This window comes from Sphaerodactylus townsendi, linkage group LG03 (assembly GCF_021028975.2).
Source record: "Sphaerodactylus townsendi isolate TG3544 linkage group LG03, MPM_Stown_v2.3, whole genome shotgun sequence".
Lineage (NCBI taxonomy): Eukaryota > Metazoa > Chordata > Lepidosauria > Squamata > Sphaerodactylidae > Sphaerodactylus > Sphaerodactylus townsendi.
In genome coordinates this window covers 30,933,301-30,960,845 of record NC_059427.1, presented here as the reverse complement: position 1 = coordinate 30,960,845, position 27,545 = coordinate 30,933,301, and the positions used below count along the sequence as shown (strand labels likewise).

The 27,545-nt window shown below is 44.9% G+C and overlaps 1 protein-coding gene across 1 annotated transcript in view; it reads left to right on the top strand.

The window, feature by feature from the left end:
- The window catches only part of MAGI1 (membrane associated guanylate kinase, WW and PDZ domain containing 1), a 635,687-nt gene that overhangs the window by 454,024 nt on the left and 154,118 nt on the right, over positions 1-27,545 (top strand). The window contains 1 exon segment of the mRNA XM_048488400.1: positions 17,762-17,881. Within this exon segment, the coding sequence (XP_048344357.1) occupies positions 17,762-17,881 (120 nt within the window).

Here is a 27,545-nt window from a genome sequence, read left to right as displayed (position 1 = left end):
ACTCACCAACACCCAATGAAGTTTATGGGCAATATATTTAGGGCAGACAAAAAGAACTTCATTAGTCAATAATATTTTGCCTCTGGAATTAATTGCCACAATGTGTAGTGATAGCCAATATCTTTGTTGGTCTGAAAAGGGATTAGACAACTGCATGAAGGATATGTCCATCAGCAGCTGTTTCACAGGGTGACTAAATGAACCTTTCATGTTCAGAGATAGTAACCATCTCAATACCAGTGACTGAGCCAGGAGGGCGACAGCAAGGAGAGGCCGAAGCCTCCAAGCTCCACTTTTAGGGCTGCTGTGTGATTCTGGGTAGCTAGTGTGTGAAATAGGGTGCTGGCCTACCTGAACTATTCTTCTGAGCTAGCATTACTATTTGTATATTAGCTCCCTTTGGGTTCCCAAAATGGCATACAATCTAGGATCATAAAAAGAGATTAAAACATCCCCACAAAATAGTACCCTTACAAAAAAAAAAACTTAGTCTAGTCAGCACTTACCTGGTGAACAGTTGTGAGAACACAAAAAAACCCCACAACTTTGTCACTTTGCCCCCACACGTTGTACTTCAGAAGGTGGGCATACGAAGCAAGGCTTTAATGATTATTTCAGTGATACTTGCCAAAGCACTGTAAGACAGGTAAGTAGTATTGTCCATATATTGCAGGTGAGAGGCTGAAAGAGGCTGGCTTAACTAAGCAGAGATGTAAGATTTCTTGAAATTTTGAAGCCACAGAGGACACCCCACCCCAGGAGGGAACACATTGTGGGAGGAAATTGAAATATTTGTGACCCTGAATTTCCTATCAAAATGAAACTTCTTTGAGCAATTTAACTACATAAAAATCATAATTCATAATTTAGGATAAATAATTGTACAATTGGGAATATAATGGGGATTTAAAAGTATAGATGTTTTTGTTCTCTATTTAAAAATTATAAATATGCCCAGTATTTGAGAAAGAGTTGCAAACTGTTGCACCCCATTCTACCATAGTACATATATACTTACTAGCTGCAAGGCCCATTTTATGTGGAAATGAAATGGTGTGTGTGTGTTGGGGGGGGGGGGTGTTGTCAGAAGGCAGCAATAAGTTGCCGTTTAGGGAATGATGTATGGTAAATTTTTATTTTTGCTTTTTGCCAACTGATGGTAGTAAACAAAGAAAATAAATTCTGTAGTAAACAATGGAAAGCATATTATTTGGACAAAAATCTCATACAGTCACATTAGGTTGGGCTATAACAGTGAAAACATTGAATCCTTTAATGCATTATCATAAAAGCTCTGATCTGGATAGCCCCGGGCTGGCCTGATCTCATTAGTTCTCAGAAGCTAACTAAGCAGCGGAGGCCCAGTTAGTATTTGAACGAAAGACTTCCAAAGGATACTAGGGGCATGATGGAGAGGCAGCCAGTGGCAAAGTACCTCCCAATGTCTCTTGCCTTGAAAACCATACAGGGTTGCTGTAAGTCAGTTGTGACTTAACAGCGAAAGAAAGAAAGAAAGAAAGAAAGAAAGAAAGAAAGAAAGAAAGAAAGAAAGAAAGAAAGAAAGAAAGAAAGAAAGAAAGAAGGAAGAAGAGAAGGAAGAAAGACATTGGACAGCTCTAGGGTTGTTGCACATTGGTGAATTTGGATAGGTTTCTAATTTTGTTGGAATTTATCTCCAGGCTGGTTAGTGGCCAAATTGGGTTGCTTTACTTGGATTTTGTGTCCCATTAAAGACTTCTCACCTTCCGAGAATCCCAACATCTCATTCTTTGGGCTGTTTCATTCCTATTGTAGTATTAGCTTTGGGCCAGGTTTGGGAGGGGCGATTAAGAAATTTGATAGGACTCAGTGACCAATTACTAACACATGGTACCTTTGCTAAGCTGTTTACATTTATTGCATGCTATTACAAAAAAGAAAAATGTTGTATACATCTACAGCATGATTTCCTCCCCACTGGAAGAAATAGGTAGAGAGTGTTTTATAATGAACACACACAGATCATTCACGAAAGGGTTAAAAAGTCAAACAAACAAAAGTTCTGCAGCACTATGGAAAATACCGATTGTGAAATACGCTGACTTCTAATCACTGGCCACCATGTGGAAACATTGAACACACGTTGTTCTTTTGCCGCTACTGACAGCTAAGTGAACCCATTCAGCAAAATATTGAATATTGAATGGAAAGTTGGGAACTGAGAGCAATTGCTATTGGTTGTGTGGGATGACTGTCTGGTGCCTAGATATTTCAAACCGGTTAAATATGAAACCTTTACTGGAGTTTTCTTTAAACTGGTTTGTCACTCTTATAAATGCAGTGTGGATTGGCTGCCAGGGATGGTTGCAGGCCCAACCACACTGCATTTGTAAGGGTAACTGCACCTATGCTGCCCCATAATGGAGGTATGAGTTTGGAAGGGGTTTTTTTTTAGGACAGAGATTCTGTTTGTTTTCAAGGTTTTCTGCCTGTTAATTTACGAGTGGTTTGAAGAGACAGTGGGTTGCCCTTCTTTTAATGGTAGTGTGGGATTACTATTCCAGTCCAAATAACCTTCAGATAGTATAGGTACATTCACACAACTGTCTTCTATCTTATTTAGATGTCTACAAATAGAGCTAGTTCTCTTTTGGAACCCCCAGAAGGTAGCATGGTTGGTTTGAAAGGTGTTTCTGCACAGACTTAACCTGTGTAATTCAGATATGAATGATCCTAGAGCATCCTTTGATGCACATGCTCTCTCTCCCTCCCTCCTGCTCTCAAACACAGCAATTTAATGAAGGAATTGTTGGTTCATAGCAGGCTCTAATTTGTTGTACCATCTGTTGTACTATCCTCTTGCTCCAATCCAAGATTCCAAGGATGAGCACAAACTGAAGTTTATGGTTTGTATGTCACAAGAAATTATATTTGGTCACAAATCTGGATGCAAGGACGTAGGTAAGGGGAGTTCTCGGGTTCAACCACCCCATTACATGTCTGAAGCTCCCCCCCCATTTGTGGGTTTTTAGTGTTTTTTCGTGTTTTTTCAGTGTTTGGCCTGCAGGGGGCGCAGTTTTTAGGCTAGCAACACCACAATTTGTTGGGAGACTCCCCTGATGATACCACCCAGGTTTGGTGAGGTTTGGTTCAGGGGGTCCAAAGCTATGGACTCCCAAAGGGGGTGCCCATCCCCCATTGTTTCCAATGGGAGCTAATAGGACATTGGGGCTACACCTTTTGAGGGCCCATAACTTTTGACTCCCTGAACTAAACTTCACCAAACCTGGCTGGTATCACCAGGAGAGTCTCCTAAAGATACCCTGAAAGTTTGGTGCTGCTAGCTTAACAATTGCACCCCTGACAGCAGGCACCCCCCAAATTTCCCCAGATTCTCCTTTTAAACACCCCCCCCCCCCACCTTCGGCATGGATGTAAAGGGAGAATCTGAGGTCCCCAGTTTAAACATTGAAAATGATTCTGTTTCAGGGTAGGGGATAATCCACCCCAAAACAGCATCACTTTCAATGTTATTTAAACGGGGGACTCCAGATTCTCCCTTTAAAGTGGAATTAAAAGGAGAATCTGGGCTCCCTAGTTTAAACACCATTGAAAGTGATGTTGTTTGAGGGTGAATTCCAGCATCACAGTGGCCACCCATGGCGGGGGGGGGGGGGGCGTGCAAAACTCAGATTTTGCACCGGGCTCCATTTTCCCTAGTTTCGCTTCTGCCCGGAGGGGAGGGCAGAAGGGACTGCCGGCTGGGAGCCCAGTCAGTGGGGGGGCGGGGCGGGCGGGCGGGGAGGGGAGTCTTCCATCCCTGGCCTCAGAGAGCTGTTTTTATAAGCACTGAGGCTGGAAGCAGGGCTTGGGAAGGCATGGTCATGGAGATCCATGGAGATAGACTGACTGAGTCAAGATTATGGGTCATCTGCAAGGTTAGGTGAAGTTGACAGAACGCTTTTTTGCAGCTGCACTGGTTTGCTTCTGTTGTAGTAATGCTGGGTCCAACATAGTCCCTAGGCTCTTAACGTAATCAGAGACTGTCCTTTGGGCTCCAAAGAAAGTGTGCAGCCCAATGTCATTGAAGACCTCAGCCTTCGCAGCCAGCAATATTTTATCAAGCTTCATCCTTAACCACCAGCTGGAAAGTTCTGTTGGAAAATATAAAGTATTTGAATAACAGAAAAATTTGCATGATGGTTAAAATTTCAGGAGGAAAAGGGAGCCAGCCCAGCCTGTTCATCATAGCTGTATATATCTAACCTTTTACACGGTGAAATAGGTCAATGGATGAAAAGTCCTTCTTGACTCCTGTAGGCTAGCATACAACCAAAAAACTTGCACTTCTAATTTTTCACGTACCTCATGCAAATCAGCATAATTGAATGACAAGGATATAATAGAAGAGAAGAAGAAGAGTTTGGATTTATATCCCCCCTTTCTCTCCTGTGGGAGACTCAAAGGGGCTTACAATCTCCTTGCCCTTCCCCCCCTCACAACAAACACCCTGTGAGGTGGGTGGAGCTGAGAGAGCTCTGAGAAGCTGTGACTAGCCCAAGGTCATCAGCTGGCATGTGTGGGAGTGTACAGGCTAATCTGAATTCCCCAGATAAGCCTCCACAGCTCAGGCGACAGAGCGGAGAATCAAACCCGGTTCCTCCAGATTAGATACACGAGTCTTAACCTCCTACGCCACTGCTGGGCCAAACTGCGCCCAGTGCGCAGTGTGTTTTTTCCACCCCCATGCCCCCCCACGGCACCCTCCACCCCCCCTTCCCACACTTACCTACATTCCTTTTCTATTTCTAGTACTTTTTGAGGCTGATAAAAGCGGCCTCTTCACAGTTCAGGGGGAAAACTGCCTGACGAACTATACTTCCCAGGAGACCTTGTGAGCCCCAAGACACAGGGAAAAGGGGGAGGGACTGGGGGACGATTTTCCACCCCCAGGTGTGCGGCCGATGCATGACGCACCCCCTGTCCCCTAGGCGCTCCGCCACTGTCCCCAGCTCCCTAAGCTGCTTCTCGTAGGCCATGGAATCCACACCTTTGACTATTTTGGTCTCCCTCCTCTGGACCTGTTCCAGCTTGTAAATGTTTACCTGAACTTGTTGGCCCGAATATCAGAGTGTCCCCGTGTATCAGCGACATGATAATTTCATTCCCAGCATGCGCCAGAGGTGATATTGCCACAAATTCCAGCCTAGGCCTCCTTTTGCTGCTGGTCCCCTCCCAACCAGCCAATCAGCAGCAGGGGTGGAGCCCTGGAGCTGGTGATTCCCCATCCCTGACTGGGGCCTGGCAGCCACCGTCCTCCTAGTCTTGTTGCATTATCCATTCGATTTCCTTTCCTATATGCTTACTCTCCCCCCCCCCCTTTCTCTCTCTGCGCTCTGTTATCTGCCTGGAGTCTCAGAGTGAAAGGTGGAATATAAATAAGCTTAATAACAATAATCTACAAACCATTCAGTCAGGTTAGACGGTTCTCACAAGAGGTGTCTATAAAGCAGCCTTGGCAAATGTTGCCATTTTATTATGGCGTGTGTTGGGAGCACTGAAATTCATTGCTTGCCTCAAGTCTGTTTATGGCTCTAAAATGAATTGAGCATAGTCCACATTTAGGATCAATATTTCATTGTGCTGGTGATGTGACTAAATCACAAACTCAGCATGTGAAGAAGGCAATAAATATTATTTGCAGTGTGTTTTGTTATTTCCAACAGCCCCTCCGTTTCCACAAAAAAGGAAAGGAAGGCGCCTGAATTTCCCATATTTCTCTCCCACTTTCCTAATCTTTTCATCAAGGTGGGTTTTTGTGTGTCCGGATTGGGACAGGAGGCATAAAGCAATATTTCCCCTCAGCTGTGTTGCCGCTCTACCTGTTACTGGAGCGCCTTCCCTATGAGGAGAGGCTGCAGCGTTTGGGACTCTTTAGTTTGGAGAGGAGACGTCTGAGGGGGGATATGATTGAAGTCTATAAAATTATGCATGGGGTAGAAAATGTTGACAGAGAGAAATTGTTCTCTCTTTCTCACAATACTAGAACCAGGGGGCATTCATTGAAAATGCTGGGGGGAAGAATTAGGACTAATAAAAGGAAACACTTCTTCACGCAACGTGTGATTGGTGTTTGGAATATGCTGCCACAGGAGGTGGTGATGGCCACTAACCTGGATAGCTTTAAAAGGGGCTTGGACAGATTTATGGAGGAGAAGTAGATCTATGGCTACCAATCTTGATCCTCTTTGATCGGAGATTGCAAATGCCTTTACAGACCAGGTGATCGGGAGCAACAGCCGCAAAAGGCCATTGCTTTCACATCCTGCATGTGAGCTCCCAAAGGCACCTGGTGGGCCACTGCGAGTAGCAGAGAGCTGGACTAGATGGACTCTGGTCTGATCCAGCTGGCTTGTTCCTATGTTCTTATGTTCTTATGTTTTGACTGACAATATTCTTTCTGTTACTGGTGGATTGCTTTGCTTTTCCAGAAACGGTAGTAGTATCTCTAAAACATGCTGTATTGCTTTGCGTTTCCTTTGATCCTTGACTTAGCTGTGCCAGCTGACACAGCAGGCAACACAACAGTGTGTTCTCCTCCCCACCCACTTTCAGTCTTCATTCCTGACGTTTGCTTGGCTTTTGAGCCTGCCTTATTTATCCCTATGGTGCAGGCTAATGATAAAGTGGTAGCCTACAGCTCTTTGTGAAACGAACAATCTGTCTTGTAATGAGGCAGACAACTCGAAATGTAAGAGCCCAAATGAGTGTGGGTTGTTTTTTTTTTTAAAAAAAAACAACTCCACAACTTCTAAAATAATTTCGGTTTGGCCGTTGTGGTTTTTCTGGGCTCTGTGGCCGTGGTCTGGGACTAACCGGCTGTAAAAACCTCCAACAATACATTGATTTTGGTTGGTCCACCCATCTTCTCACCCTGAACTGCTTTGTGGTTCTGTAACTGTAACAAGGTGGTGGTCATTTGTGGAATCGGGAGCACTGAATTTGTGGAATCGGGAGCACTAATTTGTGGTCATTTGTGGAATTTGGCTTTAAATATCTTCCAATTGATTTTTTTTCTGCTTAATTCTCCCAACTTTGGGGAAAATTAGATTCCAGGCTTCCTCTTTCCAGCGAAACCATCTGAAGATTGCTTTCAATGTAGAGTAGGCATTGATTGGATTGCAAATGCCCTTAAGAGAGCCATTGGGTGCATGAATTGTGTTGGAACAACAGCTGTTCTTTTTCTTTTCTTTCTCTCGGTCTCCTTTTCCCCCCTCACAGTCTCAACCAACAGTCCAGGAGTGGCAGAAAAGATTCTCATCACAGCCTGCAGCTGTTCCCCATTTGTACTGTGGCTTGTGGAAAGGAGAGAGGCAGCAAATGGCTCCCCTTCCTATTTGCAGCAGGAGCTGGGGGGTGGGGGTGGGAGAGCTGGCTTTGAGCCATGACCCACTCCCACTGTTTTCATTATGGCTGCTGTTCTGACCAGATTGATGTGTCTTGCTATTTGTTGACTAGTGGACCCATTTCTGTTTCTGGTTAGAGTTGTAGCTGATAGGGATGAACACACAAAAATCTCTGAGCCCAAAACTGCCTTTTCTGGTCATTCTATTTATCTGTGGGATGAAAAAAAATGGAGTTGTGGCACTTTCCAGAATTACGGGAAAACCTACAAAACATTCAGGCGGAACAGGAGAGTTTGCCGGGGTGTGGAACAGGTGTTTGTGTTTAAGTACAAATGGTGGTACGTTTGCAGGGAGTCAAGCCCAGTCATCCTGGTCTTCATTCTTATAGGGAAAAAAATACCGTGCTTAAATCGTTCAATCTGAACCAGCAAAGCAAATTACAGTTTTTGTTGGTTGGTTTGTTTTTTGGGGGGGCTTTTCTCTAATTCTGTTGTTTATGGTGATGTGTTGTTTGCTGGGGAAGATTTAGGGCACTCTACTGAGTGGAGGGGAGCTGAAGGTTACTTTGATAGATAGCAGGAGACCTGGATGTCGTTTTCTAGTTTAAAACAAAAAGTAAGATTAGGATGCTCTAAGTCTAAGAACTCTCTCCCCTTTAAAATGTCTGCAATGCCAAGATGTTTCTTCCTGTTACGAAACACACGTGGAACAAAGCAATAAATATAAAATAAATAAATAAACCTCCAAAAGTACCCAAACTTTATCAAACCCTCCCAAGCCAATCCCACCTCCCATCCTCCCACAAGAAAAACAAAGCGGAGGGCAAAAGCAGGAGAAAAGTGTGTGTGTGGGGGGGGGGGGGCATGTAACGCCTACACAAACAATAACCAGATATGTGATTCCCTCCACTACCAAAAAAAAGCACAAGTTTATCATAAAAACAAAACACTAAATAGTAGGGCTGCTAGCCCCTGAAACATTAGGGCGATTCTGCACACAAGTAAAATAGGTTCGACCTAGTTCCCTGAGAAGGGTACTAACCTAGGTCGAAGCCATTGTTGTTCCCCACTGCAACCAGCTTGATCTCAGCTCGGAGGGCGGAGTCATCCTGTGCCTCTTCGCCGCTCCGTTCCAATTGGCTACTGTTCTACGGCCATGTTCCGTCTATCCCCACACACGTTATAAAAAAAAACTGCCACAGGAATGGAGGGACGAAGGTGGCGTTTTTTGATTGGCTAGCTGTACGCATGCCTGAAACACTCAACTGTGATTGGCTGAATGGGGGACTCCTGGCACCAGAGATTCCGCACTTTACTGGAATCAAGCTGAGTTCGAGCGTGGTTCCCTGAAAAAGTAGTAGTTCCCAACTGGAGTCGGAAATTTGACTGTTACACGGGGCGAAGCTGGTACAAAACCATGTTGATCCCAGTAGTTGTGCGGAGCACTTAGGTCGAACGCAGCTTGAACTTAGGTCGATAATGCAAGTGCGGAATCGACCTTAGAGGGTTAAACACAGCGTTGGGATTCAGCAGGTTCGCACCACTTCGGCAGAACCGGTTGTTAAAATGGTGCTTGTAAACAACCAGTAGTTAAATTATTTGAATCCCACCACTGGTTAAACGTGAAGTGACACCTAAGTTCTACTAAATACAGAACCACACTCTAAGCCCCTCAACAGCTCCGGCCCCCCACCCCCAGCACTGAAATTCAAAAACCAACAAGACTTGCTAACAACAATAATACAAATAATCAGTAGTACAGTCACAAAACCAGGAATGTCGAGTCAGTCCTTAAGTGGCTCCTGGGATGCCTCAGCACAGCAGCAGCAGTAGCTGCAGCCGGGTAGGCACAGTCATCTTCCACTTCACAGACACTCCAACGGGACCAGAAGAAGTTGAATAAAATGGCTGGTCAAGGGGGCTTTATTCACTTTGACTTCTTGAAGTAGGGTTGCCATCTCTGGCTTTGGGACATTGTGGGAGATTTGAGGGCTAGGGCTAAAATCTAAAATCCACTCCATCCACTCCACCCTTCTAAGTTGTCAATTTTTCCAGAGACAACTGATCTCTGTAGTCTGGGGAATCAGCTGTATTTTCAGGAGAACTCCAGGGCACGCCTGAAGATTGTCAACCCTGTCTCCTAGGCTGTGTGAACTATAGGGCTAGTAGGCCATGCCTGGCAACTTATGAGGAGAGGCTACAGAGTTTGGGACTCTTTTGTTTGGAGAGGAGACGTCTGAGGGGGGATATGATTGAAGTCTATAAAATTATGCATGGGGTAGAAAATGTTGACAGAGAGAAATTGTTCTCTCTTTCTCACAATACTAGAACCAGGGGGCATACATTGAAAATGCTGCGGGGAAGAATTAGGACTAATAAAAGGGAATGCGTTATTGGTGTTTGGAATATGCTGCCACAGGAGGTGGTGATGGCCACTAACCTGGATAGCTTTAAAAAGGGCTTGGACAGATTTATGGAGGAGAAGTCGATCTCTGGCTACCAATCTTGATCCTCCTTGATCGGAGATTGCAAATGCCTTAGCAGACCAGGTGCTCAGGAGCAGCAGCAGCAGAAGGCCATTGCTTTCACATCCTGCATGTGAGCTCCCAAAGGCACCTGGTGGGCCACTGCGAGTAGCAGAGTGCTGGACTAGATGGACTCTGGTCTGATCCAGCAGGCTAGTTCTTATGTTCTTATGCGCTTCAAGAGGCAGGAGCAACAGGGGGCTTTGGTCATTATCTGCTCCTTGAAGTTATTACTAGGAAAAACCTGGAAAGTGACACTGAGTATCTTTAGCAGTTGCCAGAGATCTTGTGATCCTAGAAATTTCGCAGTTTTCTCCAGAGGTAGCAGTGTGGTACAGAAGTGGTTTTTATACCCCACTTTTCTCTACCTTTAAGGAATCTCAAAGTGGCTTACATATCACTTTCAGTTCTTATCCTCTGTTCTTATCCTTGTGACATCAGTGGGGCTGAGAGAGTTCGGAGGGAACTTTGACTGGCCCAAGGTCACCCAGCATCCTTCATGTGTAGAAACGTGGGTGGGGGGAGAGATCCAGTTCACCAGTCTAGAATCTGTTGCTTATGTGGAAGAGTGGGGAATTGAACCTGGTTCTACGGATTAGAGTTTGCCACTCTTAACCACTATGCCACTGCTGCCATTCCAGTCATCTGCAGGCAACGAGTAGTGCTGGTGAGGAGCAGGCAATGAGGAGCCAGAAGTCTTCCAGCCCTAGTGAAATTGGCCAGGGAGTGCTGTTCTACCCAGGTTAGAAGTTCCTCTGTTTGGGGGTTCTCTGTTGTTTGATATGGCCCTGAAGGAAGCATGATGTTTTCCCCCATCAGAGCAATGGGGACACCTTGTTAAGAGGACCAGAAAATTGAACCCCTTTGTCCAACCCCCTGAAAACACAGAGGGCTTTGGGGTAAGAACCAGTATTGGTTTCCTGCCAATTTGGTGCTGTTTGCTTAGGGCCGTGGTGGCGAACCTTTGGCACTCCAGATGGCCCTGCTGGCAGGGGCCCTGCTGGCAGGGGCTGATGGGAATTGTAGTCCATAACATCTGGAGTGCCAAAGGTTCACCACCACTGGCTTAGGGGGAAAAAAACCCCTACTGCAGACCGCCATAAGGATCCCCTGACCCCATATATGAAACGATGGATTCGTCATTTCTGGGAATTAAAAGAAATAATGAATCTTGAAATGGTTATAGGAATACTCCAAAATTTAGGATGAACCACCACCACCACCACCCCCATTCAGAATCCAAAATATATCCTTTTTTAATGTACAACCCTATTGGCTGGTAGGATGAAGGGAAAGAAAATGACAATTAGGAAGCAGATCAGGCAGAAAGCAAAATTCATGCGTGTAAACTCTCATCCCCAGGCTCACCTTGTTCCACCATGTTAGGGCAGTTCCCTATAAGTGTGATATGTCTAATGCACAGGTGTCAAACTCGCGACCCTCCAGATGTTCATGAACTACAATTCCCATCAGCCCTTGTCAGTATAGCCAATGCTCATGTTGGGAAAGACTGATGGGAATTGTAGTTCATGAACATCTGGAGGGCCGCAAGTTTGACACCCCTGGTGTAATGAAATCCATTTTGAGGAGTCTGCATGGCTTAAGCTGTCCAGATGTTCAGTATTGGCCTGAATAATACTGTAACTATAATGTATTGGTCAGGAATAAAACCAGAAAAGGTGCTGTGAGTGGCTGAGTTTCCATTTCCCCTCCCTTCCCTTGTATATGAAGGGTTGCCTATTGGACACTGAGCTTTCGTACCTTTTCCTGACTGTTGCTGAAGGTAACGTGTGGCCGGCTCCCCTCTTTCCTCTCAATCATTTTAAAAGAATCATTATTGGGATGATAGGTGCCCTGTCAATCGGTGACTGTGTTCTGCTCTCCCATATTGCCATTTGCCGCATTTTACAGGATTTTTGGGTTGCAATTTACTGGAATGATATTTCTCATAATGTGTCACGGATGATTAGTTCGTGTTCATGTCCGGCCTCTAATCAGGTTGCCTTTTGCAGAGCTGGAGCAGGTTGTCTCCATCTATTCCGTTCTCTCGTTGCCGCCAGCAGAGCTGCAGTGCTCTCCTTTGCCTACCATTTAGCTATGATTTAGGTGACAGGTAAAGAAAGAGCCAAGCAGGTTTTTCCAAATGATCTGATGACAGGAGAGAAGAGGGTGACCTTTAAATGATACGGGCGCTCCTGAATTGCGGAAGGTTTCCAAGACAGCAAGAATGTAGCTTGGTTTTCAGTTGAAAATATGTGAAATGAAAAACTAGGCAAGAGGGACCTTCAGGTATGCTGGGTAGAGCAGGGACCCCCGGCAGGGTTGCCAACCTCCAGGTAGTGGCTGGAGATTTGCTGGGATTATAGCTGATCTCCAGGTGATAGAGATCCATTCACCTGGAGAAAGTGACCTTTTTGGAACATCCTGTGTCAGAACTCCAAAGGTGTTGACAGACTCAAAAATGTAGGGAATCCCTGGGTTAGAGAATTGGACTAGGGCAGGGGTCTGCAACCTGCGGCTCTCAGTGGCATAGGAGGTTAAGAGCTCGTGTATCTAATCTGGAGGCTCTGGGTTTGATTCCCAGCTCTGCCGCTTGAGCTGTGGAGGCTTATCTGGGGAATTCAGATTAGCCTGTACACTTCCACTCACACCAGCTGGGTGACCTTGGGCTAGTCACAGCTTTTCGGAACTCTCTCAGCCCCGCCCACCTCACAGGGTGTTTGTTGTGAGGGGGGAAGGGCAAGGAGATTGTAAGCCCCTTTGAGTCTCCTGCAGGAGAGAAAGGGGGGATATAAATCCAAACTCTTCTTCTTCTCCTTCTCCTTCTCCACCTCCTCCTCCTTCTTCTTCCTCCTCCTCCTCCAGATGTTCGTGGACTACAAAACCCATCAACCCCTGCCACCATGGCCAATTGGCCATTCTGGCAGGGTCTGATGGGGATCGTAGTCCATGAACATCTGGAGAGCCACAGGTTGCAGACCCCTGGTTATGGAGACCTGAGTATGCGGTGGGGAGGAAGGGTAAAACAAAAATGTAATCAGTAATGTAATCTTGAGGAAGGATGGCTAGAACGGTGTCACTGTGTCTAAGCAATCAAGGAAATATATATTTAGTATTTTACAAATCACATTTTTGCTTAGAAGGTATGTTTTGACATTTATCGGGAGCTAAAGAGGCATGGTAGCTTTGTGTCATCCTGCCTAAAAATACAAAACAAATCACTATGGGAATTCTTGGGGGAAATTTGTGTCATTACATGTGTGTTTGTGTGTAAGTGTGAAAAGAAAACACGCGTTTTTAGTATAAATTTCATGAACATTTTTCCTGAATTGTGTTAAGTTTATTTAGTTTAAACCTGCATCTCTTCTGTGCCCATACTTATTTCTGTGTGCAGAATATAATTCACTTTTATCCTCTGCTTATAAGTGTAGTAGTTCTATCATTTCTCTGTTTTATAATTAGCCATGGAGTCATAATTTGCCTAGTTACTCCAACAGTTGGATGCTTCAATCAAGAAACAGGACTGTTTACTTGCCATACATATTGTTTCCTATGTACCTGCGTCAAAATTTGCCTGGTGTATTATGGTTTGGTTTTTTAGAGGAGGTTTTGAATGTGCCATTAGTTTTTCAGGTATGCAGTGAAATTACTGCAGAGGTTTTCTTAAAAATAAAATTTGGGATGATGTTTCAGGGTGAAGTGGTTGCATTTGGTACACTGGAGTACGAAGGTGGACTTGACAGTTGTTGTAGCTACCCAAATGAGCAGATGTTGATGGCCAGACTTCACCATATCTGACTTTGAATTAACATGGAAAAACAGGTAGAGATCGTATGTCCAAAATTAGTTTTTTCCCAGAATGCTTCCAAATCAGAGGGGGTCTGTTGCTCCCAACATACTTGGAATGGTGTCATCTGGAGTGCACTGGACAGTACAGTTCTCCTTGCGACTTGCTCCTCTCCAAACCCAGAAGGATCCTCCCTCCTACAAGAACACACTCTTCTGTTTTTCTCACAGGAAACAGGGGGAGGTAATATTGGAGTATCATGGGATCTCTTTGCCCTGTTTAGAGGCTACCAGTCTTCACTTAGACCAGCCATTCTCAACCAGGGTTCCGTGGTACCCTAGGGTGCCGTGAGCATGTCCCAGGGGTACCGCAGCAACACTACCGCCCCCCCCTCATTTTTGTGGTGTCTCCCATCGGCGCCAGCAAGGACATGGAGCTGGCCCATGGGGCAGGGCCTGCCACAAGGTCAGCAGCCACCACCACCCCCAGTGCTTCCCTTCACCCTGGGAGGGGAAGGTGGGGGTGTGGCAAGCAGGGGCAATGGGAGGGGAAGGTGGAGGGTGGCGGCAGGGGTACCGTGAGATATGAAGAGTGAGGTCAAGGCTACCCTGACCTTGAAAAGGTTGGGAAACCCTGACTTAGACTATCATATATGTAAAAAATGGCTACTCCCATGTTGTGAAGAAACCATACACCATAGGGGGAGTTTTATGGTTCCTAAATTATTTGTGGGTCCCAGTGTGTAGGTTTGAAGACCACTGTTTCAGATGACATAGAGGAGCTTATATATTTGATACATCTACAAATGTTGGCAAATTTATTTGTGTTCATCCATTGTTATCTCAGCCCTAAAGTTCCCAAAGACTGTTTACATACTTTAATTGTGATACAATATCAACTAATTGTTTTGGTCTAATTTGATGGCAAATGAGGGATGTGAACACAAATGTAAGTGTTGTTCTAAGATTATAGTAGGCAAGTTTCTAATCAATTTAACCTCAAGGTGTCAACATCTATAAAGCAACTTAACATGAAACCTTGGACAGTAGAATTGAAAGAGAGCACACTGAGTTTTCAAACAAACCTTGTAATATAATTTAGGAGCATTTTGAAGTATTTATGGCTATATGAAATGATATAATAATTATATCATACTGATACAAACTGTGGCAGCATGGGAGGGTCAGTTTTCTACGGTATTGTGATGAGGTTTAAAGACATATCACCATATAGCTGAGTTCAATGGCACATGGTCAGACTGTGCCATCATGGCCTTATCTGGGATATGGGGGAAACGTCCAGGTGGAAAGGTTCCATGCAATTGCCTGCTCTACCGAAGCAGATTTGAAAACACTGTAGAAGTATTATAGGATGAACTCACAGAAAAGCAACTTCACTTTGCTTCTGTAACCTTTAAAGCAGTGATTCCCAACCAGGGTTCCGTGGTACCATGGGATGCCGTGAGCATGTCCCAGGGGTACTGCGGCAACACTACCGGCCCCCTCACTTTTGTGGTGTCTTCCACCCGCACCAGCAAGAACGTAAAGCTGGCCCAGGAGGCAGGGCCTGCCGCAAGGTCAGCAGCCAATCCCCCCCCACACACACACACCCAGTGCTTCCCTTCACCCTGGGAGGGGAAGGTGGGGGGGAGGTGGCAAGCAGGGGAGGGGAAGGTGGGGGGGGAGGTGGCAAGCAGGGGAGGGGAAGGTGGGGGGATGGCAGGGGTACCATGAGACATGAAGAGTGAGGTCAAGGGTATTGTGATGTCGAAAAGATTGGGAAACACTGCTTTAAAGAATATGTACCAATGCACTGGTAAGTTTTTCATCAGTGCTTGATAAACAGGAATGGTGAAGCACTTTAAAAATTTCCCCCTGTAATTACAAGGTTGTCACAACCGTATTATTGACAAAGGTATTTTGGACCTATTAGCAGAGCTACATTTTCTTAAGAATGCTTTTTGTAGTCTTAATTTTCATTTTCTTTAAAAAAAAACACAACAACCTTGTTTTTTAGCTGTTTATTTCCCTCAGGTCGAGGTTTTAGCCCTATTGGGTTTTTCAAGTGCCCGCTGACTTTGTTTTTCACTTTGTCCATTCTGAAAGGGAAAAAATAGGTTTAACCAGTTGTGCTGAAGAAAAAAAAATCAGAACCAGAATAGTGATGTTTAATTATGTGATCATATCTTGCCTGTACAATCTCAACGCAGGACTTGTTGCTAGTGTAATGGTTTTAGCAAAAGGGGACCTAAATTTGGTTTGCCTGTCTCTTCTTAAATAACTCACTGGTTTGGTAGTAAATGTGGTTTGTGCCCATTGTATGAACCCCAGATGGTTCATAAAAAACTCTTTGAAAAACTCCATCTGTCAGGCGTGTGTCCAGGCAGCAGCCTGTCTTTTCACTACAAGAAAGGAAGAGGCGGGGACTCCCTTGCCCCTTGTTTTCTTTGCTCTCTTTCATAATCGTAGTTGGAAACATTTGCTTAGATGTAGTGAAGCTGTGGGTAATCATGGCACAGATTAACAATGTGTGTTGTGGGTGTCTGCAACTATGCTGCTCCCGTAGAACGAGGTGAGACGATATCTGAAGTTATCTTGTAGATTTATATCGCAAGTCACCAGTTTCTCGAATGTAATGCAAACTTCTAGGTGCGTTTGCGTCCCTGATCGCAAGAAGCCAAATAAAAATACACGGAGGTCAGCTTCAGTGTCAATGAATAAATCAGGCTCCTAGGCAACACTTTGTTCTCTGAGCATCCTGGGTGAGCAAAGGGCAGGCATGAACAAATCCACTTGATTCCATTTTGTATTCGCACTGAGACTGAAGCAGAACCAACACGTTTTCAGGAGATGGCAACGTTAAATCAGTTATCTTGCCCAGTATGGTATATAATTTAAAATAAAGTATCTACCAACAAACAACACATTCAGTGGGAATTCTGCAAACGTTTTTTAGGAATATTGTCGATTGCATCCTGCTTTTTAACAATGCAGAACAAATTGAGACTTTTTAAAATTAAAAAATCACTGATAGTACTTTAAGCATGTGTATGAGTGTCTCATACACGTCAAAATCAATACCACTTGAGATATGTTTAACTTAATGAATTTCCGAGTGGTTCAGAACATAAGAACAAGCCAGCTGGATCAGACCAGAGTCCATCTAGTCCAGCTCTCTGCTACTCGCAGTGGCCCACCAGGTGCCTTTGGGAGCTCACATGCAGGATGTGAAAGCAATGGCCTTTTGCGGCTGTTGCTCCCGATCACCTGGTCTGTTAAGGCATTTGCAATCTCAGATCAATCTCAGAGTGTATTGTGGGCCATGCTATACACGGCAGTGAAGACAATCTGCAAAATTTAGATTTCAGCCTGAGATGAAACAGACATGTCTACCACATCTTAGAAAATTAGTCCAGAAATTCTAACAGATGTGACCATTTAATGCAGGCAAAAAGAAAACGAATTGATAAAATGTTAACTACAGAGTTGTCCTGAAAAGAAATATGGAAAATAAGTAAGTAGATTGTAAAGGGTGGTAATTGTGAAAGGTAAAGGGGAAGTTGTGTGGTAAAGGGGAAGTTGTGAAAAAAGGATTAAAATGAATCCAAATATCTCTGTGCCAGTGGATTAGATGTTAGATAGTGCTTGTATTAAATGGTGAACTTCTGGTTTAAAAATGTTTGCTTGTATATCTCATAAGTGCATTCTGGAGAGACTCTTGCCATGGAAAATTGGCAGAGTGTAATAGACATGCAGCACAGCTATGGAATAATATAGAAAAGACATTCCCAAACCATGAAATTAAAGATATGATTCTGCATGGTAGAAATTTCCTAGCTGCTCAGAGAAGGGAGATGTGAGATGAAAAAGTGTCAGAGAAACTCTGCATGTCCAGCCACATTTCACTGTGTTTTGCTGTATGACTTCTTTCCTCAAAGATTCTACAGGTTGTTGACTTCTTGGTTATTGTCTCAAATCAGTGGCTTATGTGCTATTTACCTCCTCTTGTTAGTTCTATTACATTGCATGTTCATTTAATTTTTGTCTCCTTTCTTTTCTCCTCTAGGCACAACCCGTCCTCCACGAGAAGGAGAAGTGCCTGGTGTGGATTATAACTTTCTGACTGTGCAGGAGTTCCGTGAGCTGGAGAAAAGTGGGACTCTTCTTGAAGTAGGAACGTATGAAGGTAATGCCACAGTTGTGGGAACTCTCGTTGAGGCGCTGCATGATAAATGAAAGACTTCTCTGAATGCTTTATAAAGCTCCAAAAGAGTCTTAGTGCCACCATACTGCTTATACCTCTCATAGATCCTTTACAGCCCTGGCCCCGGCCTGGTGGAACACTCTTCCATCAGCTGTTCGGGCCCTGCAGGACCTTAGTGAATTTTGCAGGGCCTGCAAAACCGAATTGTTCTGCCAGGCCTTTGGGAAGGCCGGCCATGGACTACCTGCCCCCTCTGATGCCCCCGCGCCACTTGTTATGCTATCTTCGGCACTGCTGATGTAATATCTTATCTAGCACTGCCGGTCCCCTCCCAGCCGTGGGATCGGGCGCCGTCAACAAATTGAGGTCAACTATTGGAGGTTATGTTAATGCTGCTGTTTTTTAAAGGGTTTTAATATTACGGGTATATTTTGTTTTATTTATTATGTATGGAGTTCTGTGCACTGGTTTGCTGTACACTGCCCAGAGCCCTCCGGGCTAGTATGGACTGTTTCCCGAATCAGTCCCTAGTCAGGGACTGTCCCCAACTTCCTGAGCATCCCCTGAATGTGGAAAACGAAAGCAGTGCCCCATAAGTCAACTGTGATGGCACTGGTAGACCTTGGATTGTGTTCTGATTGATGCCTTTTTAGAATCTCAGACTCCATTGTAGCAAATTCATGGGCTATGATAGGGTGGAGTAATCAAAGTATGGTAGAAGGGGTACCTCAATAAGCATGCCTCAGATGAATTTTGCGGAACAGTGAATGATTTGGATGTTTGCATTCTTGAGACCGACCTGCCAATATGGGCAATTGTTTCTTCTGGGAACCGCAGTTGTAGAAGGAAATAAAATTTTATTTATTTATTTATTTATTTATTTATTTCGATTTATTATACCGCCCCATCCCCGTAGGGCTCTGGGGAAGAACATCATTTATTAAACTGCAAACCTGATTGTGTTTTGTGGCCATAAGAGATTAACAGCTCTGGAAGTTAATGGGAGCTTTATTGATATGATTCCAGATTATTCAAAAAATCAGGTTCTCCCTGTCAGGATTGCATTCCACAATTCAAACTAATTTTTAATATCACACTATGTGCTTTCCCCTTCACTTAAGGTCAAAAGGTCTTGGGGTATTATCAGTGATGTGGTGCCCAGGGACGAAAGGGCGCGTGAACGCCAGTGTGTGGGCGTGGTGTGGGTATGGCATGGGTGCAGGGCACACATGTGGCCCGGGCGCAGTTCCCCCATGCTATGGCTCTGGGTATCATTTTTCCTATGTCTGGCATCAGGAGAGCAGAGGATCAAGAGGTGTCATCATTAGAGGTGGTGGCCATGCAACAGGGCAGTCCCCCTACTGAAATCTTGAAAGCCAAGGAGTTGGGTGGAATAAAATTTTTCCATGGCTGGGGCAAGCCTTTGATTGTTCTTGCCTCTCCCATCTTATACAAAACAGCAGACAGCAGTAAGAATTATTGCCATGATTTTAGTAAAGCATCAGTAAAGAAAGAGGTAAGGGGAGAAACTGATACACTACACATAGAGAAACAACAATATTGAAACGTTTTCTAAGGCGTGTACTCTGTTTAGGGTTGCCCTGTTAATATATTCCTTAATATTTTTTTTAGTGATTTCTTTACGACCACTTCAGTAGAATGGTGTGATTAAGGTCATTTCCCCACTTACCCCGACCACCCTTGACCACGCATCATTTCTCGCACGCTCCCGGGCTTCTCCACGACCCCGTGCTCTGCGCGGGGTCATCAAAAGGCGCCATTTTGAGGAGCACCAGGAATGACGCGCGCTGAGGGGGCGCGACAGCGGCAGCGTCAGGGTGGCTGCATTGTCGCCACCCTTGTAGTGGGGAGTGCCGGGGACCCCGCACTACTTGGGGAGAGTAGCGCGCAGCAGCAGGTAAGTGGGGAAACGACCTAAAATACCTTCATGAGAAAATTTCTGACTGAGAGACTGGACTAGGAGTGCAGAAATAAAGCCAGTGCAGAACAGTTTGGGTTGCCAGGTACTCTCTGGCCACTGGGAGGAGATGGGGGGGAGGGGAGAAGGCGTAGGGTTGCCAGGTCTAGCTTGGGAGACTACTGGAGATTTAGGGCTTGAGCCTGGATGGAGGGACCAAGGAGACCTATCCGTGGGGAATTTTCCGAATGCCACAGGAGTCCACTCTTTCAGAAAGTATGCCATGTAATATTTTCTCCGAAGGGAACTGAGTCCCCTGTGAAGTCACCAGCAGTGAGCTGTAATTCTGGAGGAGGATCCTTGGTCCCACCTGGAGATGAACATTCCTAAGCACGAGAGAGGAAATGTCCCATTGGTTTATGTTAACTACTGATGATGGACTATCTCTGACCCATTCTTTGTCCTGCAGTCTTTTCAACTCTCCCAGTCATCTTGTGGGCGAGTATTTGCCCATGTAATGGCTTCCTCAACTCCTTTTTTTGATCTGTTTTCTCATCTTAGATAAAGGCAGAAGTGGAGATGACCCTGAAAATTATATGTGCTTTTGTTGTTGTTGTTGTTGTTTGTTGCCTGTTACACTTGAAAAGACTCAGCAGTCAAGGAGATTTGCTACTCTGGCTTTGGGAAGTAAATTGCATTGCATTATTAAAGTCATTTAAAACATGGTATTTACCACTCAATTGTGGTTGATGCGTGCCTTGGAAATTTGGTTTTAAACCCCATAGTAAATTGCAGATACTGGCTGGTCAGCTCCATTATGCCTCGACTTCAAAGTTGGTAAGATGATTATAATGATTAAGGCTGACTGGATCTACGTATAGGTCCTTTTTTGTGGCTCCCAAAATAGCAATACGTTTCCGCAAATGCTTAACTTCTTTTTTTTCCTTAGCTTCGAATTAGTACTTCCCAGACTATAGGATGATTTGTTCTACATAAGCTTTGCTTTGACTGTTCTCTGTTTTCAGTATTTGCAGTGGGTGTGTTGTTGTGCTAAATCACAGGGTGGGGGTTGTGCTGCCTGTGTGGATGACTGAGGTTATTTACATTATTAGGAAGTTAAAGAAGAAATGGGGTACAAAGGTCTCCTCCTTGATCGGCTCCATTTTTTTAAGGGAACACGATACAGTTAGCAAACTACAAGCCTGTCAATAGTAGTACAGTCATACCTCGGTTTTCGTTGCCTTCGGAAATCGTTGGTTTCGCTTTTCGCCGATGGGATCCAGCTGGTTGTTGCTTTCGGTTTTCGTCGGTCACCTCGGAAATTGCTATATCGTTTGCTACGCCATTTGCGTTGTGCCTGCACAAACGGCGTAGCCTTGGTTTTCGTCGGTTTCGTTTTTCGCTGAGGTAATCCAGACGGATTACTGACGAAAACCGAGGTATGACTGTATTGGTGGAATTACTTCCCAGCTGGTTTTTAAATTCCCCTAGATATGCATTTAAATTTTACATACCGAATTAATCCATATGAAAAAGTAGTGAAGGCAAAACTTTCAAATTATTTCACTGCTTTTAAAAAAATGTTGGAAATGGCAGAGGAAATCTCTAGCATCATGAAGGATTTGCTGCATTGTTTTTGCTTGCCAAAGTGGTGGATTGGCATTTACATGGTTGGAAACAGAAGCTTAGACTTGATTTACAAGTGGTGACCAGGGGTGGGTGTGAAAGCATTTAGTGAATGCCCTTCCAAGAGGGGACTATTAAAACTTGATTTTAGTCTGAAGAAGAGTTTGCAAACATAAAATTGTCATCATTTTTGCCCTATAACACATTGAATTGAGTTTATAGCTGTGAATGATTTTTTCTAAGTATTTTATGTGTTCCGCAATGAGTATTTTGAATCGGGGATGAATATACTTTGGCAGTGCACCTCTTCTGAATGAAATCCATTGAACACCAATGTTCCCATCCAAGTCCTGCTAGATAAAATATATGGGAATTGGCTTGGAGCAGCACAGCTGATGGTCAGCCATCTTGAAGTCTCTTTAACAGCATGTCAACCACCATCTCCTGTATAAAACAGAGCAGAAGAAAGAAGAAAAAAGTATACAATACTGTATGAAGTCAATATAAGGAATGGGCCTTCCTTCCTTCCTTCCTTCCTTCCTTCCTTCCTTCCTTCCTTCCTTCCTTCCTTCCTTCCTTCCTTCCTTCCTTCCTTCCTTCCTTCCTTCCTTCCTTCCTTCCTTCCTTCCTTCCTTCCTTCCTTCCTTCCTTCTCCTTCCTTCCTTCCTTCCTTCCTTCCTTCCTTCCTTCCTTCCTTCCTTCCTTCCTTCCTTCCTTCCTTCCTTCCTTCCTTCCTTCCTTCCTTCCTTCCTCGTTTAACTTAGCCCAAAATTACAGAGAGAATAAGAATTATTTCTCCAATAGAGATGGGACTATCATAAAAAAATCTTCTTTATACCCCATTAAGGCTCTTACTAGAAGCCATTTCCTCCTTCCCCCCCTCCAAAAAAATCAATAATGCATAGATGTGCCTTCAAGATCTCCAAATGAAGAATGAGTTTGAAAGTCTTGCTACTCCAGGGAAGCTGAAATGTTTATATGTGGCTTACTAAAATACAATTAGTCTGTGGAAGCAGTCAAGACAAGTTATCACAGCATACACAGTGCAGGCCCACTCCTTTTTGGTGTTAGCCATGGTGCTATGGGATAGTCTCCCTGAGGAGATGCTGAGTTCCCTGTGCAATTCACTTCCTGTAAGAAATATAAGATCATTATTTTCAGACAAGCTTCTGCAGCTCATCAGCAAAGCGGGTATCATATCGGTAGAAAGTGCTACACCTGTTTTCTTTCTTTGCTGTCTATTTGTGGGTTTTCTTTGTTGTCTGTGAGTCAGGTGCTTATAAGTGGTCTTGAGCCACCATAATCAGTGGGGAAAGACAGCCTGTCAATATTTAAATAAATAAATCTAGCACACCATTAAGGCTAGCGTAAGATAACGTTTTTGTAAAATATTTCAGCCCTGCGTCTCCCTATAAATGTCTCAGAAGCAGCTCAAAAAAACATGAATACCAATATTAATAAAATCAGCAATAAAATGATCGCTGCAGCAAAGCGGGAAAAATAATAGGCCGATGAAAACAATTAACAATCATAGCAAAAGAAAAATAAGGAAGAAGTCTTTTAAGGCAATTAAAGAGCACAACCTAAGATGGCTGATGTAATTCCATGGGAGAAGGATCTGAATGCACAGGAAAATAAAAACGTTGGTTGGTACATGATTAGATGCTTGATGAGCTTCTGTAAGAATGGACTTCAACAGTAGACCCATGGTCCATACAATCCAGCATCCTGTCTTGCATAGTGGCTGACCAGTTATTCTGAAGGGCCAACAAGGCATTGAGGCCAAGGCCTTCCCCCAGTCTTGCCACTTAGCACTGGTGTCCAGAGGTTTTCTGAATGTGGAAGTTCCCTTTAGTTATCGTGACTAGGAATCACTGAGGGATCTGTCCTCTATGAATTCGTCTAATCCTCTTTTAAAGCCATCTGTGCTTGTGGCTATCACCACACAAGCTGGCAGTGAATTCTTAATTTTAGATCCTCACTAATTAATTTGTCTGTCCTGAATCCAGAGGTGGGATCCAGCAGGTTCTCACAGGTTCCCGAGAGTAGGTTACTAATTATTTGTGTGTGCCGAGAGGGGGTTACTAATTGATGATTTTGCCACGTGATTTTTGCCTTAGTTATGCCCCTCCTCTCAGCAGTAGCGCGCAGAACTTGAAGCAGTCTAGCAGGAGGTGCACCGACGTGCGTGGCAGCCTGCGCCTGCGTGCATTCGTTTCCCGCCCAAGGACTGGCGCAGTGGCTGCGTCCTTGCCACAGCCCCGCCCAGGAATGCCCCACCCCCGGAATGCCCGGCCACGCCCCCGTTGTGCCCCCGCCCAGCCCCATTGGTGCTACGCCGCAGTTTGAATCCCACCACCATGGGAACCTGTTACTAAAATTTTTGGATCCCACCACTGCCTGAATCTATTGTGCATTTTGTCTGTCCTGAATCTACTATGCATCTATTATGCAAGGAGCTTTGGGTTGAGTTGCCATTAATATGCTGATGACACCCAGCTTGTTCTGTTGACGGATGGCCAGCCAGCTGCCTCCCAGCTGCCTTGGCACAGTGTCTGGAGGATGTAGCTGGTTGGTTGGAAAAGAGCAGACTGAGACTAAATGCATCAAAGACGGAGGTCCTATGGCTGGGTCAGGCCGGTCTTGTGGAGGTTTGATAATGTGGCATTACATCCAGCCTGTATGTGACTTTGGAGTCCTCCCTTTCTATGGAGGCCCAAGTCACCAATACAGCAAAGATTGCCTTCTACCACCTTTGAAAGGCTAGGCAGCCGACCGCCTACTTATCCTGCCCTGACGTAGCCACAGTGATCCATGCAATGGTCACCTCCAGATTAGACTACTGCAACTCGCTGTATGTGGTCCCGCCCTTGCAGCTGATTTATAAGCTGACACTGGTCCAGAATGCAGCAGGCAGACTTCTTACTGGTGCATCGGTAAGAGAGCATATAACACCTGGGCTCTGGCAGCTGCACTGGTTGGCTGACTGAATCAGGTTCAAGGTTTTAGTTGTAACAGTCAGGGTCCTGAGCTATCTGGGACCCTTGTATCTGTGGAACTGTATCATCCCATATTACACACAGAAGTTGTGTTGAGCCTCCTATAAAAACCTCCTGGTGGTCACTGACCCCAGGGACCTACGATTGGCCTTGACCAGAGCCAGGGCTTTCTGTGCCCTGGTCCCAGCCTGGTGGAACTCTCTGTCAGCTGAAACCAGGGCCTTGCAGGACCTTAAACAGTTCTGCAGGACCTGTAAGAGACTCTGTGTTGCCCTCTCTCAACTTCAGCCATGCTTGGACAGTTCTTAATGAGGTTTCAGTTCAAGGTGGGCTTGGGTAGTCCTCATAGGCTTCAGCTGTGCTTGCCATCTTGTGTTCTAATGATATGGGTGCTTAATGGTATTTTATATATTACTTAAACTGTTTTTAAATATGTTTATACACAGCCCTGAGCCAGTGGCATTGCTACCACGGGGCAGGAGGGTGCGCGTTGCACCGGGTGCGTCCCTGGGAAGGCCCAACAAAAATGTATTTTTGATATTTTTTGTGTTTTTACTTTGTCGGCTGACAGGGGGCGCAGTTTTAGGATAGCTAGCAGCACCAAAAATTCAGGATATTGTCCGGCGACACTCCTGCTGATACCAGCAAAGTTTGGTGAAGTTTGGTTCAGGGGGTCCAAAGTTATGGACCCCCAAAGAAGGTGCCCCATCCCCCATTGTTTCCAATGGGAGCTAATAGTAGATGGGGGTACCTTTTGAGGGTCCATAACTTTTCTCTTTAAACTTTTTCAACCCCATGCATAATTCTTAAAATTTCTATCATGTCTCTGTTCTTGTATCTTTTTTCTAAACTGAAAAGTTCCAGACTCTTCAGCCTTTCCTCATAGGGAAGGTGTCCCAATCCCTTAATAATCTCTTCTGTACTTTTCCCAATGCTGTAATGTCCTTTTTGAGATACTGTGATCAAAATTGCATATCATATTCCAAATGGGAGATCTATATAGGTGCATTATATAATATTGGCATTTTGAGTTTCAGTCCCTTTCCTAATAATTCCCAGCATAGAATTTCTTTTATTCTGTTTTTTAGCAGCTGCTACACATTGAGTTGACATTTGTATTGAACTGTCCCCAAGACTCCCAGGACCCTTTCCCTCTCAGGCTCAGCAAATTTAGACTCGTCAGTGTGCACTTAACGTTAGATATTTTTGTTGTTGTTCCAGTATGCATCACCTTAAACCAGTGTTTTCCAACCTTTTCGACATCACGGTACCCTTGACCTCACTCTTCATATCTCACGGTACCCCTACCATTCTCCCCCCACCTTCCCTTCCCAGTTCCCCTGCTTGCCACCCCCCACCTTCCCCTCCCAGGGTGAAGGGAAGCAGGGGGTGGGGGGGTGGGAAGTGGCTGCTGACCTTGTGGCAGGCCCTGCCCCCTGGGCCAGCTCCATATCCTTGCTGGTGCTGGCGGGAGACACCACAAAAGTGAAGGGGGCCGGTAGCATTGCCGCGGTACCCCTGGGACATGCTCACGGCACCCCAGGGTACCACGGAACCCTGGTTGGGAATCACTGCCTTAAACTTACCTATGAGGAATCTTGTTTGATGCATTGTTTTTCCCTCACCCAACTTATGTGTCACCTCTGAAAAGGTCCTGCCTCTGGTATTGACCCATCTAATTTCTTAAGGGGGATACATAGTCTGAGAGACATCTCAGACAATGTCTAAGATGAAGATCTTCACTGGCAAGCAGACTCAAACAACAGAAAGTGTACATTGTATACTAAGCAGGGCTTGTTTACTTTGGGATAACATTTTAATTTTGAGGGTGGTGATTTTTTTTAACCCATCTGCAGGTTAAACATAGAAGCCTGGGTGTTTTGAGGCTATTAGACTACCTTAGTTTAATCTTGAGACAAATTGTTATCAAATATTAGGTTGTATCCAAATTTATAGGCAAAAGCAGATCTTCCCCACCTTCCTCTTTCACTGGCAGGTCTTTGTATTCTCTGAGAATACATAGCTGAGAGTTGGCAAATCCTGAGGGGGAAAAATGCACTCCACACAGTAGCCTACTTTGAAGATCAGGCAAAGTCACTTCGGCTGTTTGCTGCCGGAGCTCAGCAGGGCTTAAGCTTTTTAACATTATTTTCAGATTTGTATTGGTCTACGAGTTGCAAACTACAGCCAAAGGCTTGCTGTCCAAGAGTTCTCTGTGCCATTGTTCTTGCTGCCCATGGCATAGAGAATTTCCTGGTGAGCAACTGACCATCTTTCTTGTTAGATCATTTAGGAAATTGGACTGTATTGTGCTGGTCCATCAAAAACACCGGGAGAAGCAGAATGGAGCAGAAATGTTTAGTTCAAAGTTCTCATCTGTACCTTGAAAGACGCGCAATTTTGAACCATAGTGCAGCTATGTTAGAAGTGTATGACACATTTCATTGCATCGTCCTAACAATCATTTACAACTTATACTGCATTAACAGTAAAGTCCGTTGTAGGATAAGAAATACAGCGGGCCTAGATAGGACAAGGGGTGAGGACAGGTAAGGGACCAGGAGGCCTTGCTTGGGGTTGGGAGGGTGGGCAAGAGGGTTTTTGGAGCCTCAGAACCCTGGGACAAGGGTGGAAGGGGCAGGAGTGCTTGCTAAAGGGGAGGGGGCTTTTGGAGCCCCGGAGCAGCAGTGGCAAAGCGCCGCTGCCCCAGGATGGGGGCGGGAGGGGCCAGGAGGGCTTGCTGGGGGTTGGGGAAGGGGGCTTTTGGAGCCCCAGTGCAGTGGTGGCAAGGTGCCATTCCTCCGGGACAGGGATGAAATCTCTGATGACGAATTCTCCACCAATAATTATTATTGGTGGAGGGTTCGTCATCTGACATTCCATCTCTTAATGCTTTATTATTGGTAACATAGAATATTTACCTCAGGGTCTGACTCACCTTCCCCCCTGCCCTCCACCTTCTGCAAACACTCTTTGGGTGTTTTTGAACGTCCAGCAGAGCAGAGAGTTCTAGGGAGCTGAAAACCTTGCACACACTTTTGTGTTTTTTTGGGTTGGTCCTATTATGTGACCTTTTGTTTTATTTATTTATTTGTATTTATAT